We start from the raw sequence: 18,483 nt of genomic DNA, 5'->3' as shown, positions 1-18,483 counted from the left end.
TTATAAATTCATATATAAAAGTTATAATAAGAAGGAAATAAAGAATTGATTTAATTTTTATTAGGTTGTAAATAAAAATATAAATTAATTTATTCAACGGCTGGACAGCTAGAATTAATGGCATGTAGAATTGAAATGAAACTTGAATGCCTCTACGTATATACAGAGTACCCATTACCCAACAATTGCATGCTTGTCATAAAAATCGTATCTCTACTGAAATTAATAACCAAAGATGAATGTTTCTTACTCTACTTCCATCAACTTCAACAATTCCACTAAATAAGGAAAGTATTATCATAATTGAAGACAAACCAAACCATCTTGCTACTTTCTGCGCAGAAACACAAATTCTATCTCTGCCTCTCACTCTGCCATTGCCATGGACTTTTATGAGAAGTTTATTATAGTAGATCAAGTAATTTTTGCATATTTCATATCAGTAATAAATATTCTTGCAATTTGCCTCTTAGACACCCAACTGGTTTGTTGTGGTTATGGGCATGCATATCATTCAGGATCTGAATTAATAATTATAATGAAGACCATGGTGGACAAGCTAGGCAAAGGCATGTTTAAGCATTTGAGAAATGTAAAGGAAGACCAGATCTGTCATGAGAAGAGGCATTTCTAGCTTGAAAATGGGAGCTGAAAGCAAGACTTAAGTGTTCAGGAATAATCACTAGAGTGTGAAAATGCAGATGAAGAGATTCAGTGGAGGTGGGTAAGGGTTATGTTGTCATCTACAGGTCCACAACCCACATGACCTTTCACTCTCATTAGGTTGTAATATGAACAGGAACATGTAATTCCTTTAATTTTGCTGTCAATGCATGCCAAGGCTTAATTAATTCCATGAATCCAGGTAGAGGGAAAGAGAGAGAGAGAGAGATGGAGCCATTTTTATCATTATCTGAACTATTTCAACGGGTACAGAGATTGGCCCGCCACCACCTTTTTTTCTTTTGCTGCTGCATTAAGGCCATTCTTGCCAATTTTTTCCAGCACATCACACCTTCCTCCTCCGTTCGCATTTAAAGTTTCACTGCCAGCCACCTCTCTTTCCTCATCAGGACCTATCTTCTTCAAGACTGCTTCAATATTTTACTTCCTGACTCTCTATTTTGACCAACATCACATTATTCTTTCTATCAACTTCAACTGGAGCTGGTAGAGATGGCTTTTTCGGGGCAGAGATGGAACTAGTCCCCCAGCCCACTCTTCAAATTCCAGAAATTTGTTCTGTGGGTCCAGTCAGCCAAAAACTATCGGATGAAATCGATTTATAACTAATTCATCAGAACCATCAATCAACCGTTCATCAGTCTTTGGTTTCGTCATGTGTGGATGACAGCAATTATCGTTGTTCATTTGCCGACCTTTTGGTCTGCGAAATTCTATTAATCACTTTATATTGACATGGACAAACTTGACCAGATATTATTGCCTCTTATTTCTAATAATGCATCTATAAGATAATATTATTACTAATTAATTCAATATTTATATACTGAAGACCTCTATCTTTTTTCTTGTTTTTTTTTTTATTAGGATTGACAGTATCTTATAATAAAAGAAAATTTAATAGGGAAGGAGCAGATGTATGAGTTGATATGGTAGGGGTCTTACACGTGAACATTCCTTCACTCCGCCTACGCTCACAACACGGGTTAGTTTTGTTGGGTTCAATTACTAGGGTTTGGTTTGATTTTGGTAGAAGTAGAAACCCCATTCACATTTGCGGGTCAAAAGGATGGTCCCTGAAACAACCAAAAGCTTAGATATCAGATGGCCACATCACATCACATTTGCGGGTCAAAAGGACGGTCCCTGAAACAACCAAAAGCTTAGTTATCAGATGGCCACATCACATCTCATCTCCAATAGGAACACTCGCAATTGTCAAAGAACAGAAACCTGATATTCTTCTGTTCAAACGGCGTGTGAAATGTGAAGGTTGAACTAGAAGGTTTTTCATTTCAAATGGCACCATTCTGCTATCATGTACCACTTCTTGCAGTTGAAGTCCTTACCACGTTTTCTTCTCTTATTATTTTAAGCTCTATGGTGTTATTTTCTCAGAAAAAAACCAAAAGAAGATTATGGGCAAGACTAGGATGGTTAGGTTATAAACAAAGTATACATGTGCTAGAAACTGGAAATAGAATCAAATCACAATCTGAAATTATCATTGATGCGAGTATACCTATTCTAACGAAAAAATGTCATTCCATCTTTATACTTCCTACCATCTTTTGATATAAATAAACCATATGAAGGGGAAAGAAAGAATCTGCACCCATTTTACGCATGCAGATTACACATGGCCATAATATAAGAATTGACGGGGGAAAAATGCTGCATTACAAAGAACAAATGTCAGTGAGATGCTGAAGGAAGCTTCCAAAAGCTTTTTGTTGCAACCAGAATTTTTTCTCTCCCCTGTGATTCAGGTTCCTTCTCATGAATAATAGTTGTCCATCTTACAGCATGAGCTATGTGATCTACTCTGTCAATAACTTCAGGACTATCACGAATCATAACAGTTCCTTCTGGACGTAACATTCTATCCATCTCCACTATCAAATCCACAAGGTTACACCTACAGTAAAATTAGGGATCAATGAACTTGTCCACTTTACCATAACTTCCTCTGCCGGAGTCGTAATCATGCCAGTTGAAACCAACCACCCCCCCCCCCCCCCCAAAATCCCAAAAAAAAAAAGGGGGCAAAAAATTTGATTGATGACTAAAAATGTAAAGCCTTTAACAAATTGTAGGGGCCAAAGAAATTAAATTTGAAACTACAATGTCAAAAGTGTATATTGTGCCAATTTCAGAGGGATTTAGTACTTTAATCATACTAATAAACCTAGACCTACGGGATAAGACAAAAAAACCAGTGGTTAGATTTCCAGGCTCAAACCAAAACTCTATCAAACAGTTATCAAAGTTATTCTCAAAGGGAATTCTAAAAATGCTACCAAAATCATAGCATTGATACTGAAAACATAGCTTATGCACCCTAGGTAATCACAGACCAACGGTCTATTTCATCATTTTGATTATTTTCCTATCTCTGTCATGTAATGGAGATTATACATATGTTGGAAATTATTCTTATTCCACAATGGGAATATTTTATTGTACAGATCACCTTTTGCATAACTCAATTTCTGGTAATTAATGCAGTTCAATCGGCTAAATAAAGCATAAATATATGATGCTGTCAAGACAGATTATACTTCAGAAAACTATTTTCCTTTCCCTGGATGTAAGTGGAATATAAATGTTTCTTATTGCAACTGCAACAATAAAGGATCATCTTTCGTAGAGACTAATGAAAATGAAAAGCAAACCAATGTTGGTAATAGAAAGAATTTCAATCAATTATCAATTACCCCAGACATAAACACTATATAATAAAATAAAATAAAAATCTAAATCTTAAGAGAAATAGAAAACTTTCTCCATATAAATTAAAAAAAAAAAAAACGAATAAACAAAATAATAATAAAATAAACAAACTGCAGAGCATGTAGATTCACATCACCTGTTCTTGCTTGAACCTGGACTTTTTATCAGCGATTCAATGCCAGCCACATGGATGAGATCATAAGTACGAGGATATGTTGAGAAAGGCTCACACCTATGACCAACAATGATAAATCTATCATTAGTGTTGCCCATGAAGTCACAGTAATTAAAAAGAAATAAGATTGAGTGCATTAACTAACTAGGTCTAATCCCAAGGAAAAGTTCACTTAGTTAAACAGACTCTATGGATGGATATATAACTAGGTTTGATATTGACCAGACTAATAAAAAATGTTCAGTTAACATCAAAGGGGATGTAAACTTTTAGGAATGGATTGAATTGAATACAGGTTAATAATTATTGATGAGTTCCTATTTCTGGTGCATAATTTTGTTAACACAGGTAGTAATTATGATCGATTTGATAGAAAAGAATGAATTCCAGTTTAACAAATTAAAAAGATCTCAAAAATTAGGAAGATGCTGCATGCATGGCCTAGGCAACAGCTCAGATAATAAACCTCTTTAACTGACAAAGTGCAACCACAGTCTCTATGCACGAATTTATAGGCACTTATTAATTTTGAAAGTTCACAAACATGAGATCATTAATAATATGAACATATAATTTCCTGTTCAATGCATTTTTCAAATTAAAAGCAATTATAACTCACCAGTCATGGTAGACTCCAATAAGGCCTCGGTCAAAAATTACACCAAGAGTAGACAGCTTGCCAGCAGGTACAATATTCATCACCCATACAGGATCAGATGCAAGAGCTGCAGCAAAACCCCCAAAAAATGCATTCATGTCCATGACATTGCGCATGGCTTGAGTTCCTAGTTTCACATTCAACGAGTTCTTGTAGTAAGCCAACCTCCTCACCCAACGTCGTGTGTCAGCTTCAAACAAATCAATCCCATTTTTCACAAGCATGGCCCTTGAAGGAGCTTTTGTTACTCTATCTGGCCACTTAGGAATTGTCCCTACAGCATATTCCCCATTGACAGAAGATGCCCTACTCACACATTTCTTTAATTTTAAGTACCTGTAATAGGATGAGCTTAGCTTTAAAGTTCACGATGGTTTCTTTAAAATAAGTACATCTTAAACATTATAAAGGCAAATTTATCATTATCATAATTATTAAAGGCTCAAGGCATATTAAGGCGCCAAGGGGTCTTGGAGTCTAGGCCCAAGGTGCAAGACGAAAGCGCACGCCTGAGCAAGGTGAGGCGAAAAAAAATATCAAAGTAAAATAAATATGAATATTCCATCAAACTTCAAATAACATAAAACTAAAAATAATAATAACTAATAAGCATTCAAGTACTAATATATTAAAACTTGAATAGTCTTTTAATGATTCATAACTAAAGTCAAGCAATTATAAAATAACTACTCTTCAATCTTCATCGAGAGTAGCAGTATAATCTTCTTCATCTTCTTCTACACCTTCATACTCTTAATATTCATCCTCAAAATCAATATCTTCATCATTTCCCTCATCTTTAAGAACTAAATGAATATCAACCTTTTTTTTTTTTTTGAAAAAGATAACGAGTGCTAGTGTTGAAAATGGAAATATGAGAGGTTTGTGATCTGAGTACGTTAGTTTGATGAGATTTTGGTGACTAGTTATCACCAATAATACTAATTTCAAAAACTTTTAGATCAACAAATTTCGAGTTGAGTGATAGTATTTTTTTCAATAGAAATACTCGCTGAATGTGGAAATAAAAAATGAGCGCCTTTCTAGCCTTGCGCCTAGAACAAGGCACATGACTAGGCGCATAAGGCGAGAGTCTGATGAATGTCGCCCGCCTTTCTCCTATAAATTTGTCGCCTCAACAAATTTCGAGTTGAGTGGTAGTGTTTTTTTGAATAGAAATACTCGCTGAATGTGGAAATAAAAAATGAGCGCCTTTCTAGCCTTGCGCCTAGAATAAGGCACATGCCTAGGCGCATAAGGCGAGAGTCTGATGAATGTCGCCTGCCTTTCTCCTATAGAGGCGCTAAGGCTAGAACCTAGTGAGCCAGGAGCCTGAGACGTGCCTTTAATAACTATGATCATTATAAAGCAAGTTCATCATAAAACAATATGTACAGTGTATCTTCATCCAAGTTTCTAAAAATATTTTTAAAAAAGCCAGAGAAACTGAGGATGCAATGTGGCGATATTACCAGGCATAGCTTGGGTCATCTGTTTCTTCACATAGTTCAAGCCCAAATTCATTTTGGTTGGGCAGGCATGAATCTCCAGCAGGCTTTTTCCAGATGACAGTGTTTCCATCCACAGCAATCAGCTCATAACACAATGCTCTTGCCACACCTTGGAGATCTGCCCATTCCTTATCTTGTTTAGCCCACTGAACAGGAGGACCAGAGATGACTAAATATCCTCCAGGGCGAAGTAATCGATCCACTTCAATGAAATAAGTTGCATCTGCAAAGAGATACTTCAAAGTAAGAGCTAGTAGCAAGAGGTAGCAGACGAGGACACACACAGAGATACAGGAAAGAGAACTAACTATAGGCTGTAAAAGGGATCAAACATCGAGAGCAATGCACCAAGTCAAATGAGAAAGCGGGGAATGGGAGTCTGCGAGTGCCAAGCATGGCAACAAATGCTGGAATTCCTCTTTCCAGTGCAAATTGTATTTGTGCTTTGTGTGAATCTCTAGGTGCAAATGAGAGGGTTAAAATTCCTTCCTTTAGCATATATCCTCCAAAACTAGCAACCTACAAAAGAATCAGATTGTGAAAATTTGAATGTGCCAATACATTTAGGAGCTAAAAAACAATAAAGGAAGAGAATTCCTACCCCGCATCCCATGTCAAGGGCAGTCCTTAAAATTCCACCACTTATAGGGATATACTGTCCAAGTTTTTCAATGTATGGTATTGCTCCCTCAGGAAACATTGTACCACCGCCAGGGAAAACGAAGTATTCACCTTCCTCTTTCATCCATCCCTGGTGACCCTTCCTGTCCGCAATTTTGTTGTGTGGCATGTTGGCATGCCATATCTGCATATTGGGTAATGAAGCTATAAGGTACAGTGAAGACACAAAACTAACACGATTGATTCCATCGACAGTAGTGGACAATATATTTAATATCCCAGAAAACTAGCCAGGATCTGCCCAAGAGGATCAGTAGTCCAAGTACAGATTGTAATTGGATAGAATAAAAGTAAATATGAAATTAATTTAAGTTCCCACGAAGATCAGTAATTTATTGCTCTCCTAGTTGAAGATCAAAATGACACTTCCTTTCCTATTTTTTATTCGACAACTAAACCTCGAATTAAGTTCACAGGCATACCTTATGCAAACTCTGGGGCCACTGGACAGGAATCTTGTATCCATTGGGGGGCGGGATCAAGCAGAGAGGGGTCTCATCTGGAAGTGGACAGTGACGCTCTCGATAGTAATTCATTTCTCTACTGAGCTGGCTATTGCGTCTGGGATCTTCACACGGCATATGATCAACAGTGTGTTCAGAGCACGCCTCGATCTGCTGAGGATGTCGGCCGGCCTCAATGAGCTCGACGAGGCGGAGGCGCTGACGCGGATCCGATGTAGAAAGAAGGAGAGCCTGGCGGCCAGAGGCGGCGAGAGAATCACCGAGAGGAGTAAAGACGAGAAGGAAGAAAAGAAAGACTAAGCCGAAGAATGCAGCAGAAACGAGGTCGAGCAGCTTCCATTGCCTAGGGTTTCGCTTTGATGCAGGCAGATTAAGGTGTCCCATTTTGGATCTGATCAAATTATCATTAGAAATAAGGATTAGTTAGAAGCAAATGGGGTAATCTGGGATTTCTATTTTTCCTTTCCTTCTTCTTCTTACGGAGTGAGAAAGTCTGAAGCTTGGACGGAGACTGAGAATAATGAAGCGGGAATTTCAGCTGAAGATGGTACAGCTAATTGCGAGGAAGACAAGTGAGACGTGGCTCAGATCACTTACTATCTGTAAGGGGAAGCGGAAGGAGTAAGGGTCTGCTTGGATGAGGCGGGGGAAGGGTAAACAATGCAAAGGTAAGAAAGAGCAAGGAAGGTAAGGGAGCTAACGTATATTATTTACGTTTGAAAAGAAATAAAAGAGGGTTAAAATTAAGAGAAGCGGAAATAAAAATATTTATAATTATTTTTTTTTCTTACAATTTAATATAAAGTGTAAAAAAATTAAAATTTTAGGGTAAGCGAGGGTAAGGTTTATTTTTATTTATTTTTATCTTTTATTAACTCATTTTTTTTAAATAAAGGTAAAATAATTAATTATCTCTTCTTATTTTTATTTATTCATTTTTCACTCTCATCTAAATAGACCCTAAGTGAGCGCGAGGCAAGGAGATAGAAGTGGGTAGGGTTGAGTAGAATTCGGTTCAAATTGAAAAATTGAATCGAACCGAGTCAATTTGATTCAATTTATTCTGTTTTAAAATTCAATCGGTTCGATTTTACATTATAAAAATTTCGATTATTTCGGTTCGGTTCGATTTTAAAGAGAAAAAATCGATTAAATAGAACCAAATCGAATAGTAATTTATATAGTCAAATCAAACTAAATCGAACCGAATTAATTTTTGAATTAATTTATTTTTATAAAAAATTTATGAATTATATTTAATTATATATATATTAATTGTTTAATTTCATTGATTAATGGTTATTAGGTTTAAACTAAAATTAAAATTAAATCAAATAATTTAAAAATCAAATCTAAATTAAAAAATTAATAAAAAAATAAACCGATCGATTTAAATCGAATTGAATCGAAATAAAATGATTCGATTCGATTTAATTTTTTATTCATTTTAATTTAATTTAATTTTTAAAATTTATGATTTTATTTTTATAATTTAATTTGATTTGATTAAATTCGATTTGAATTGAATGATTAAAAGCGAGGGAAAGCAAAATGCATGGATCTGAGGCTGAAAGTATGGAGTTGTGACAAAAGTCATGAGTAGGCATCATGCGGCCAAATAAATATATTCCAATAACCTATAAACACGTGCAACGCACAAGGATCAAAAATAGGACGAATCAGGAGCAAGGTTTGTTCCTCCGTCCCGCCTCCACTGCAGAATAAAATTGGGGTGGGAACTTCCGCACTAGAGTGCGGGGCGGGAAAAATTTCTTAGCAGGGATTTCTTTTTCTATTTTTTAATTTATTATTATAAAATATAAATTTGTTATTTATAAAAATATATTATGATCAAAACTGACTCCATCCTTGACCTGTGCAATATTAGGTGAAGAATTAAAAGGAAGGAGAAGAGTTTTTAAGTGCGTTCTATAATCATTTAGTTTAAAATAAAAATAAAATTATTTTATTAAAAAAATAAAGTGATTTGATAAAATTTAACAACTTATATGAAATTTAACTTTTTTTCAGTAAAATAATCAATTATAAAAAAAAAATTTTAACTTAATAAAGGAAAAAAAATTATTTAATATCTTAAATTATTATATTTCTCATAATGTTTTAAATTATAATTACATGAAAAAATTTTATTTATTTTATTAAATTAATAAAATTTTTATAATTAATTATTTAAAAAACCGATAAAAAAAACCAGTGACAGTGCACCACAAACAACAAATGCAAAAAGCTATACAAGAAATAATGTGATAAAAAAAAAAAAATAGTACCTGTAATAAATCCAAGCATATACAAAGCAACCACCGTCAAAAAACAATATTTGCTGTATACGCATCCTGCAATCCGACCATGGACAGCCTAGGAAACCCAAACAAGAAATGTTGGCAGCCCTTCATCTTCCCAACTGAATTAAAGTTCAAGCTTCAATACGCCAAAAAGATGCATTGTTTCATCTTGGACTGCTCAGGAAACCTAATCAAACAATGTCGGCCATGCTTCATTGTCCTAGGCTCCCAGCCGAAATAGAAATTTAAAGTTTTCTACAAGCCCTCGGATTATATTCACGCTTGATGAGATTTGCCCTTAGCAACATTGCTCTAACATCTTGATCAAATTCACTGCCACTTTGTAGAACTCGTTGAAAAGTCGCATTCCTTTGATCAGCATGCCTTGCATTAAGAATTTTGTTGTGCGAATCAATCCGTGCCTCCAGAGGCATGATAGTTTGATAAATAAAACACTCACATATTAGTGATGGGACCAATACACTATTATTGAGAGACAGTTCTTCACAGTAGAAACAATCCCTGGTTATAAAGGTCAGGAACCCCCAGCCACCAAAGAAATTGGAACCATTTCTTTGTAAAAATAGAAATTTCAAAAATTTTCACTAATAAAATAACCAATTTATTCATAGAAAAAGAGGATAAAAACTGCAGTGGGAACAAAACCTGTATTTGGCTGTCAGTAATCAAGGCTTCAAGTTCTTGTTTTGAAAGCATTTGCCATCATGTTCAAATCAACAGAAACAAATGGATGTGCATATTGAATGAGGGCTTTGTTACGGATTTGATCGTATAACGTACGTCTCAACGTGATCATGCAAACGGATGTCGACTAATAGATTTACTTTGAGATTACGAAGCATAATGGCCGCAACACAAAACAATGAGGAGAAACTTAAGTAACAAATCAATACTTCAAAGCTTTAGCACAATAGTTTCCACGAGCCTATGATTAGAAAGAGAGAGACACACGCACAAAGAGAGGAAGGATGGAAGAAGAAGAAGAAGAAGAAGAATGTCAAACAAATAGTTCAGCCCACAATGTTCCAATTTCCTTAATGATACTGCATGTTGGAATATGTGATTGTGAACTGTGAACTCAGTGATGATCAACCCTTCACTGGTACTGCTCACTTCTAACCCAAACTAAGCTTTTAAAAGTTAACTAAAATTCAACTCAACCTTAATACCAATATTGTTGGAGTTAGCTATGAGCCATTTTCCTCTATATCGCTCTACTAAGAGTGAGATTAAATTTTGCAAGTTTTTAATACATAACATAGTGCCTCTTTGCTAGCTTGCAACAATGTCACAAGATCAAAGCATAAGATAGCAAATTAACAAGATATAACCTTTAAAACCAAAAAGATTAACTTGAGTAGAAATCATGGATAAGTTCTCTCACTTCAGGTACCAACTCCAAGAAATTGCGGAAGTTGAGATTGTCTATGACTTTGTTCTGCCAATAAAAATATTAGATAAGTTACATCGAAAGTTTTCATTAAATATCATAGAAAGAGAGATGATGACAGCATTGAATATGTAAAAACCTTCAGTTCTGTACGCTCAAAACTTGCAAGTGCACAAATTCCTCCATATGTTGCAACATCTTGAGGTGCAATAACTTCATTGTAAGAACTTCCCAATTCGGGAGCCACTTCCAGGAACTGCAAACGAACAATATATGTGAGAACAGAAGATCTGACATAAGAATAGCAGTCTATTACACATAAGAGAGAATGCAAATGCAATCCACAAAGGGCGCAGGGGGCATGGTTGGCGAGGAATTATTAGGTGCACCCAGTGCACATACACCTTCTCTCACAATCATGTGGGACCTACTTCCTATTATACAATAGGATCCATCTGTGAGAGAGGGAGCACTATTTTTTAGTGCTCTTGGTGTACCTAATAATTAACCGTGGTTGGCGGGCAAGATTAAGATAATTAAGCATTTGTTTGGTTGGGGTAAATGGACTAAGTAGAACTTTATAAAAAGTGTAAAAAAAATCTTATTTGGTTTGTATTATTGAATCAACTTTTGGATATGTGAGCCATTCTTCTTCCCTTATACAAGATAAGTAACTTACCTAGGTCAGATTTAGTAAGTTATATTTACTTAATTAAGTGTAATATAATTTATCAATTTGACTTTTTTATATTTTAAATTATATTATAGACATAATTATCTTTTAAATTTTAAAAATAAATTACTTGATGAGAAGTTAATTTACATATTATACTTCCTAAAAATAAGTTCCTTCAAAATATACTTTATGCAAAGAATAGTATTTTGAACCAAACAAGGCCCTGCGGTCGACGGTCTCTCACCAAGCGCTATCCATGGCGTAATTAGGGCCAAGTCTCCCATCAATTTTCTGCACAATTTCACGAAACAGCTGTTTGTTGTCTCCCTTCTTGATCTCGTCATATGCCATTCGTAACGCCTCAAACTGCATCGTAGGGTTGTTGCAGTGGTCGGCTATGAAGAGGATGCGCGTTATTTTGGTCCTCCCGGTGTACAAACTCGCATATGCTTCAACGTCAAGCTGCTTGCCACTAATAATTGGCCTGTTACGGCTGCTACCGTCGCTGCCATTCGCAAAAATCTCGTCTTCAGCTTCCATCTTTTAATTGAATTTTTTAACCGATAAAAAAATTAATATATTATTTCTTATAAATTAAATATTTTAAAATTAAATACATTTAATTATATAAATTGAATATAATTATTTAAAAATAAAATAAAATAAAAAATTAATTATTAATAAAATTACGAAGACATATTTATAGTTATTGTTCTTTGTAGTCATTTTACCTTTAATAACATTTTGCATATCAATTTTAGCAAATAACTTTTTTTATTAACAAATTTTATATTTTATTATTAAATTGGTAAACTATTTTTTTTTTTAAAATAACAGTTTTGTAATTAATAGTTTCAAAAAAAACAACATCAAAATGGAACAATAATATTTAACAGACCCTAAAAATGACCTATTCAAACTCTTAAGAAAAAAACTCGATAACCATTTAATTCAATTAAATAAATAAATTTAATTTAAATTTTTAATAATTAAGTTCATAACTAAATTGTGTTATTCTTTAAATAATAAAATTAAATATATCATAAAATATTAAAATAAATAAATTTTAATTTAATAATATTAAAATTATTTATTTATAAAACTTAGCATCTTGAGTTTTTTTTTTTTTTTTTTTTTAAATATAGTAATTTCATTACAAAAGTGAGCTGACACAATAATGGGCCCAAACGTAAGGTAAAGGCCTAGAATAAACATTTTAAAACCCAAGGCCCATTACTAGCAGAAGCCCAGCAAAATCCAAAACCAACCGAAGCCCCAACAGAAATAAAGTGGCGATAAATAAAGTTAAATAAAGGCGCGCAGCAAAGCAAACGTGGTGCTGTGTCTTCACCAACAAAGTACGCACATACAAGTACCATCCCCTCCTACCGCCACAGATCATCATCTCTCAACTTCTCTTTCCAAAGCCTAAACAAAGAACAGGGATCTCTCTCTCTCTCTCTCTCTCTCTCTCTCCATTTTTTTGTTAATATCCGGGGGAATGGCTAGACCAACCCAAGATGCAATCGATAATTTCATGAGAATCACCGGCGCGTCACATTCACACGCGGTGCGAAAACTGGAGGTGCATTTTCCTAATCTTCCTATTCTCATCCTTTGTGTTTGATTACTCTCTCTAATTTCAGCAACATTGATGAATTATTTCTGTATAACTTGTTTGATTCCACTCTTTGATTTGCTACTGTTGTTTTGTTTTTATTTTTTTAAGATCTGCGAACGCGCTGCTAATTTGTTTGCTAGGGTTCTTCTTGCTTCTTTGTTTCAATTTAGGTCTGATAATTTGTACAAACTGACATTTTATCTGCATAGTATTATACCGTGTAAATTTTGCATATTACGGTTGGGTACTTTTTGTATATCTTTCAAGACTGCGGAAGTTTCTCGTAACTTAGTTCTATTCTCGCAAATTACAAGATCTTGAAATGTGGATATTTTCTATTATAATGGCCAAATTTAGCATATTTTTAAGCCATTTGTGGTTGGTGTATAGTTAATTAGTACCACATTTTGGTGTTATTTGAATTTAGAGAGTTAATTGTCTTGTTGTTTAAGTGTTGTAATCAAGGAAAATGAAAGAATTGTAACAACTAACAACTGAATTTAAATTTTAAGGGTTTGTCTTTGTCAAATCATTTGTACTATTGCAGATTCTTTTACAGTGAATATGTGATGCCAAATCTCAATTTCCATCTTCAAACCGTTTTTCATTCAGTTGATAAGTCCGAAGTAGGTCTTGCCATATTATTTGCTTAATATGCAAAATACTTTTTTTTTTTTTTTTTGCAATTTAATTGTGTGGCTAGAATCACTATTTTCTCAAGACCTCAGGTCAAACTTAACGTAAGTTTTTTTTTTCCAAGTCACTTGTACTTTTCTTTCTATATTCCCTGACTTCTCCAACGTCTCACGTTTGTTTTGTTTGGTAACCAGGAATATGGAGGCAATCTTGATGAGGCTGTGAATGCACATTTTAATGAAGTGGAAAGACACATGTATGGTATTCTATTATAGAAATATAATTTTCTTTCATTAAAAAATTTAGGCCAAAAACCCTTTTAAGTTTCTAAAAATTATTCTTAGAGTCAAATAAGTTATTGTCAATTTAATTGATCATTTTAAGCCCTTGGCAATTACTTTTAGAGTCAGATAAGCCATTATCAGTTTAGTTTATCTTTTTAAGCCCTTGGCAATTATTCTTATAGTCAAATAAGATCTTGTTAAGTTAAATGATCCATTTAAGTCCCTATAATCCAGCATGCCCAGTGCCACTGTGTCATGCATCACCCAAATTTTCAAGGTTCTGACTCTAGTAATTGTCAAGGGCTTAAATGGATCAACTAAATTAACAAGAGCTTATTTGACTCTAGTAGTAATTGTTAGGGGCTTTAATGGATCAACTAAATTGATAAGGACTTATTTGATTTTAAGAGTAATTGTGAGACTTAAATGGATCCACTAAATTGACAAGAGCATATTTGACTCTAAGAGTAATTGTTAGGGCCTTGAAAAGTCTTTTTGCCAAAAATTTATATTTTCATTCGATATTGTCATTCTTTTTCTTCTTCTTCTTCTTATATTATTATAATTATTATTATCATCTGTGTTTTCTTATGCAGTACAAATCCAGCATCTTCTGTTTCTCCTCAATCTAATTATGTGGACACAAGCAATCAAATGCAAACTGGTTCACGTGGAATTTTACCATTTCTGTCTGCTGCTAGAAGTTTCAAGCCTTCATTGCTACTTGATCCCAATTACAGGAGAAGTCTCTTGAACCAATTTGGTGCTTCTGTTTTCACTAGTAATGAGCCATTACATTCACGCATGGGAGAATTCAACAATGGCTCTGAGCCGCCTTATCATTATGGAGCAAGGCCACAATTTGGGGATGAAGATCGAACTTCATCAACTCATGGTCATCAATTTCATGGAAATGTCTCAAGGGATCAAGAAGCACATTTGCATGGTGATGATGTAGAAGAACAAATGATTCAATTTGCTATTGAGGCTTCTAAGCAGGAGGTAAATGAGTGTCCTCCAAATAAGATGTATCAAAGCTAGTGTTGTATCCTTGGCCTATCTCTTGGGTACGCTTTTTTAATACTTCCTGTCGATATTGATGCAGGACTCCTCAGGTACTCTGCAAAGGCAGCGTCATCCGGAAGATGATGAACTTGCTCGTGCAATATCATTGTCCCTGAAGGTTTTGCTTTTGCTGCAAAAATTGGGTTTTCTTATCTCAGCTGTTGTTGGTTCCTTTTAACATGAACTGTGTTTCAGACGGCAGAATATGAAAAGGCAATACGTGGGCAAACAGCAGAGGACCAAAAGCAATTGGTTGTTAACAATTCAACTGGAAGAGCTGAGAAAACAAATGATGGCAAACGGCAGGTGCGCACGCACTCTCTTAGTTGCTCTTACAAAGACCTCACTCTAACAATTGTTATCTGTACAATGTGTTTTTTCTTAAACAATGTCATTGCAATTGATATTCATCACTTGGAAACTGCAGGCATTGTTTTCTTTTTTGCATGCGTAAGAAACACTCTTTTTGATTTCTTCTGTAAGTTCTATAGAGTTAAACTTATCCCTTCAAGTTTCCTTGTCTCAGCTCTTATGCCACTTTATTTTGATGATAAGACCTAAAATGTAAATACAAATATGACATATATAGGAGTTTCTGATTTTCCCTTTGAGAGTAAAGATTTTTTTTTCTTTTTTTTTGTTATAAAAAAAATCTTTTTGAGGGTCTCTTCTATTTTTCCTTTTGAAGTTAAAGCCAGGATGCTCATCTTTTCAAGGGCGTGTGGAGGATTTGCAAGAACAGTCATTGGTGAGTCAGCATCCGTAGAATACTTTAGTTGGATCATGCTCAAAAAGAAAAATAAATAAATAATTAGACAAAATTACTTCTGTGTTGATTATTTGGCTTGCATCCTTTTGGTGATGAAGTGGGGTGGCATTTCTTCGAGGGAGCTTGATGAAGCAATGCTTCTTGAAGCAGCAATGTTTGGTGAAAATTCTGAAGGTACTTCATCCCAACCTACTCCTCATCCACACACTGCTGCAGATAAAGGTAAAGGAATTCATCCACAGCAAGTACCCCGTCAACCATCAGAGTCACTTATAAATCGGCAATTAATACGAGAACAGCAGGTATTACTTTTTTCTGCTAGCAGTTGCATTTTAGTAGAAGTGCTGTCTCTACTGCAATTGGTCGAATACACTTGCTGCAGGATGATGAGTATCTTGCATCCCTTTTGGCTGATAGAGAAAAAGAAACAAGTGCCTTCAAGGAACCTGAAACTTACTTGAAGGAAGGGCAATCTCAAAAGAAGACAATTGATAGAGAATTAGTGAGTGTATCTATTGAGTTCTGGCATTGCCAAGCATTTATTTTAGTATTTATAAGTTTTTGACATTTATTTATCTTGGATCCCATTTCTTTACATGTTTCTGTACAATTTTATCTGAATCAGTGGCTATTTGATCTCCCTTTTGTAGTTGAGACATGGTTTGTGGTCACAATCATAATTCTCAATAATATCTCTGTCCTCTGTGTCTTTATGAGTTATAATAAAAATAAATAAAAATAAAAAATCAATTTCTTTATGGCCCGATGAAATGGAAAGTGACTGACATAATCTCTTTTCTTAAACATCCTTGATGGATTATGGTCCTTCCAACTGCATGGTAAAAATTTATCTGGTTGGCATTGATTGTATCTGCATTAAAAGGATATGTGAATCTCACTAATGGTAGGAATCTGAGAGATTAATAGCTGCAAAAGAAGCTTCACTTCCTCAGGAGCCAGCTGTCGATGACACAAATGCAGTGACTCTTCTTGTTCGTATGCCAGATGGCAGCCGCCGTGGACGTCGCTTTCTCAAGTCTGACAAGCTTCAGGTGATATGTTCACAAATCTTTAGCAAGTTCACCTTTTTTTTTTTCTCTCTTGGCTAGACTGATTTTCTTTGCCTTTTTCCCTGTAGCATCTTTTTGATTTTATTGATCTTGGTAGAACAGTGAAGCCTGGAACTTACAGGGTGGTGAGTGTTATCTGATTTCTTGACTACTCGTCCTTGGATTAAGAACCCTCTTGAACAATTAGTTAGGCGAAATAATTAGCTAGTTATTTATATTTTCTGACTCTTAGGTTCGTTTCATTCTTGAACAGTTGAGGCCATATCCTAGACGCACCTTCTGCACTGGTGACTGCTCATTACGTTTGAATGAACTTGGTCTGACCAATAAACAAGAAGCCTTGTTTCTGGAGTTGATATAGCCTTCCTCAAACTGTTGAAATACGGAACACCATATATTAGATTCCGTTGGTTTAGTTTGTCTGTCGCTTTGGTTAGAGCAACAGTAATTTGCTTAGGTTTAAATCAAACTGATGGCAGTGGCTTAACAGGAACTAAAACTTTAAATCTGTTTGAATGATGTTATTGTAATTGTTGTTTGAAAAGATCCTGTAATGTGTTGAGCATGATCAGGCTATTTGGAAATCCATGAGATGATTAAGGATTTCTGCTTGTTCATATTATTGGGCTTTTGATTGGTAAGTTGATTATGGGGCAGTTTTTGTTGGCCGAGTAACATTATTGATTCCAAATGGTAAGGTCATGTGTTGAAAAGGTTTTGTGGGCGCTAGATAATTCTCATCGAAGTATTGCGTGAGGAGTCCCCACTTTAATCGTTGAGGAAAAATTAAAGAAAATCAGTTATTATCTGCAAAAAAATTAGGAAAGAGTGTTTACCACTTTTAATTCAAAGATTTAGGATTCAAGGTCCGTATATGTGTGGAGAAGGTATTAAGCACTCTACAATTGTCCTTAAACAGGGTAGATAGATTTAATACTATGCTCCTGATAATTCAATACAAATAATTCTAATAGAGTTTAAATTATATTATTGATTCTTGTATTTGTTCAAAAACAAAATGGCATAAATTTGGGAACACATAAATATCATATTAGCAAGTCAAGCAAGTGAAACGATCTTAACAATAAATTTTGACTCTATTTTATTTATTATAAAATAGTAAAAAGTAATTAATTTTGTATTAATTTTGGTATAAAAGTATAAGAATGTGAAAGAGGCTTTTAAATCTAATAATTGATGAATTTCATTGAAAAAGGAAAAAAAAGTTGAAGAGGACCTGAGAGGTAATGAAATTAAACATAGAATCCTTTATTAAAAATTTGCTAAAATTTAAAATGTGTGCAAAAATAAAATTGGACATTAAATAATTTACCAACTAAAAATTAAGTTTTGCTTAAACTAAAAGAGGTTTATGTTGGAGATAGAATCATTTTATCAAAAGTGAAAGTCATTTTAGAATAAGAGGAAATTTTAATTTTTTCGAAGTATAATTCATTTATTAATCAAGAAATTAAATTAATATAGATTATTACTTCTATTCATTTTAATCAGTATCCTGATTAAAAAGGAACGTGTTAATTAATGTCTAAAAAGTTTAACCCATTAGCAGGTATCCTACTTAATAAGGTCAAAATCTCATCGTCGACACTAATTAACCGCAATCTTAATCTTTATTAATTTAATCAATAAAAATAGCTTATTATTAATAAGTTAAACATAATTTAAGTATCATAGAGAAGAGATTGAATTATTCAAACTTTCCATTCTCTTAATCAGTATCC

The 18,483-nt window shown here is 34.3% G+C and overlaps 2 protein-coding genes and 1 pseudogene across 2 annotated transcripts; 1 reads left to right on the top strand and 2 right to left on the bottom strand.

The window, feature by feature from the left end:
• Nucleotides 1-2,162: 2,162 nt before the first annotated feature.
• Nucleotides 2,163-7,615, bottom strand: LOC110643308 (probable pectin methyltransferase QUA3). Its single transcript, XM_021795655.2, has 7 exons — nt 6,865-7,615; nt 6,363-6,566; nt 6,070-6,280; nt 5,723-5,984; nt 4,212-4,586; nt 3,554-3,649; nt 2,163-2,602 (listed from the first exon to the last, which is right to left on the bottom strand). Exons 1-7 carry the CDS (start codon nt 7,288-7,290, stop codon nt 2,380-2,382), a joined length of 1,797 nt encoding a protein of 598 aa, XP_021651347.2. The 5' UTR covers nt 7,291-7,615; the 3' UTR covers nt 2,163-2,379.
• Nucleotides 7,616-9,454: 1,839 nt separating this feature from the next.
• LOC110643310 (COP9 signalosome complex subunit 1-like) lies at nt 9,455-11,836 on the bottom strand (annotated as a pseudogene).
• Nucleotides 11,837-12,637: 801 nt separating this feature from the next.
• LOC110643311 (plant UBX domain-containing protein 9) lies at nt 12,638-17,344 on the top strand. The gene is made up of 11 exons (XM_021795657.2): nt 12,638-12,881; nt 13,748-13,809; nt 14,434-14,839; nt 14,943-15,020; nt 15,098-15,208; nt 15,591-15,650; nt 15,770-15,973; nt 16,054-16,173; nt 16,580-16,723; nt 16,810-16,866; nt 16,995-17,344. The coding sequence occupies exons 1-11, from the start codon at nt 12,798-12,800 to the stop codon at nt 17,100-17,102; spliced, it is 1,434 nt and encodes a 477-aa protein (XP_021651349.1). The 5' UTR covers nt 12,638-12,797; the 3' UTR covers nt 17,103-17,344.
• The last annotated feature ends 1,139 nt before the right edge of the window (nt 17,345-18,483 follow it).

The sequence above is a fragment of the Hevea brasiliensis genome, chromosome 9, assembly GCF_030052815.1.
Source record: "Hevea brasiliensis isolate MT/VB/25A 57/8 chromosome 9, ASM3005281v1, whole genome shotgun sequence".
Lineage (NCBI taxonomy): Eukaryota > Viridiplantae > Streptophyta > Magnoliopsida > Malpighiales > Euphorbiaceae > Hevea > Hevea brasiliensis.
The sequence above is the reverse complement of the archived record's forward strand: the minus strand, read 5'-3'. Positions and strand labels throughout refer to the sequence as shown.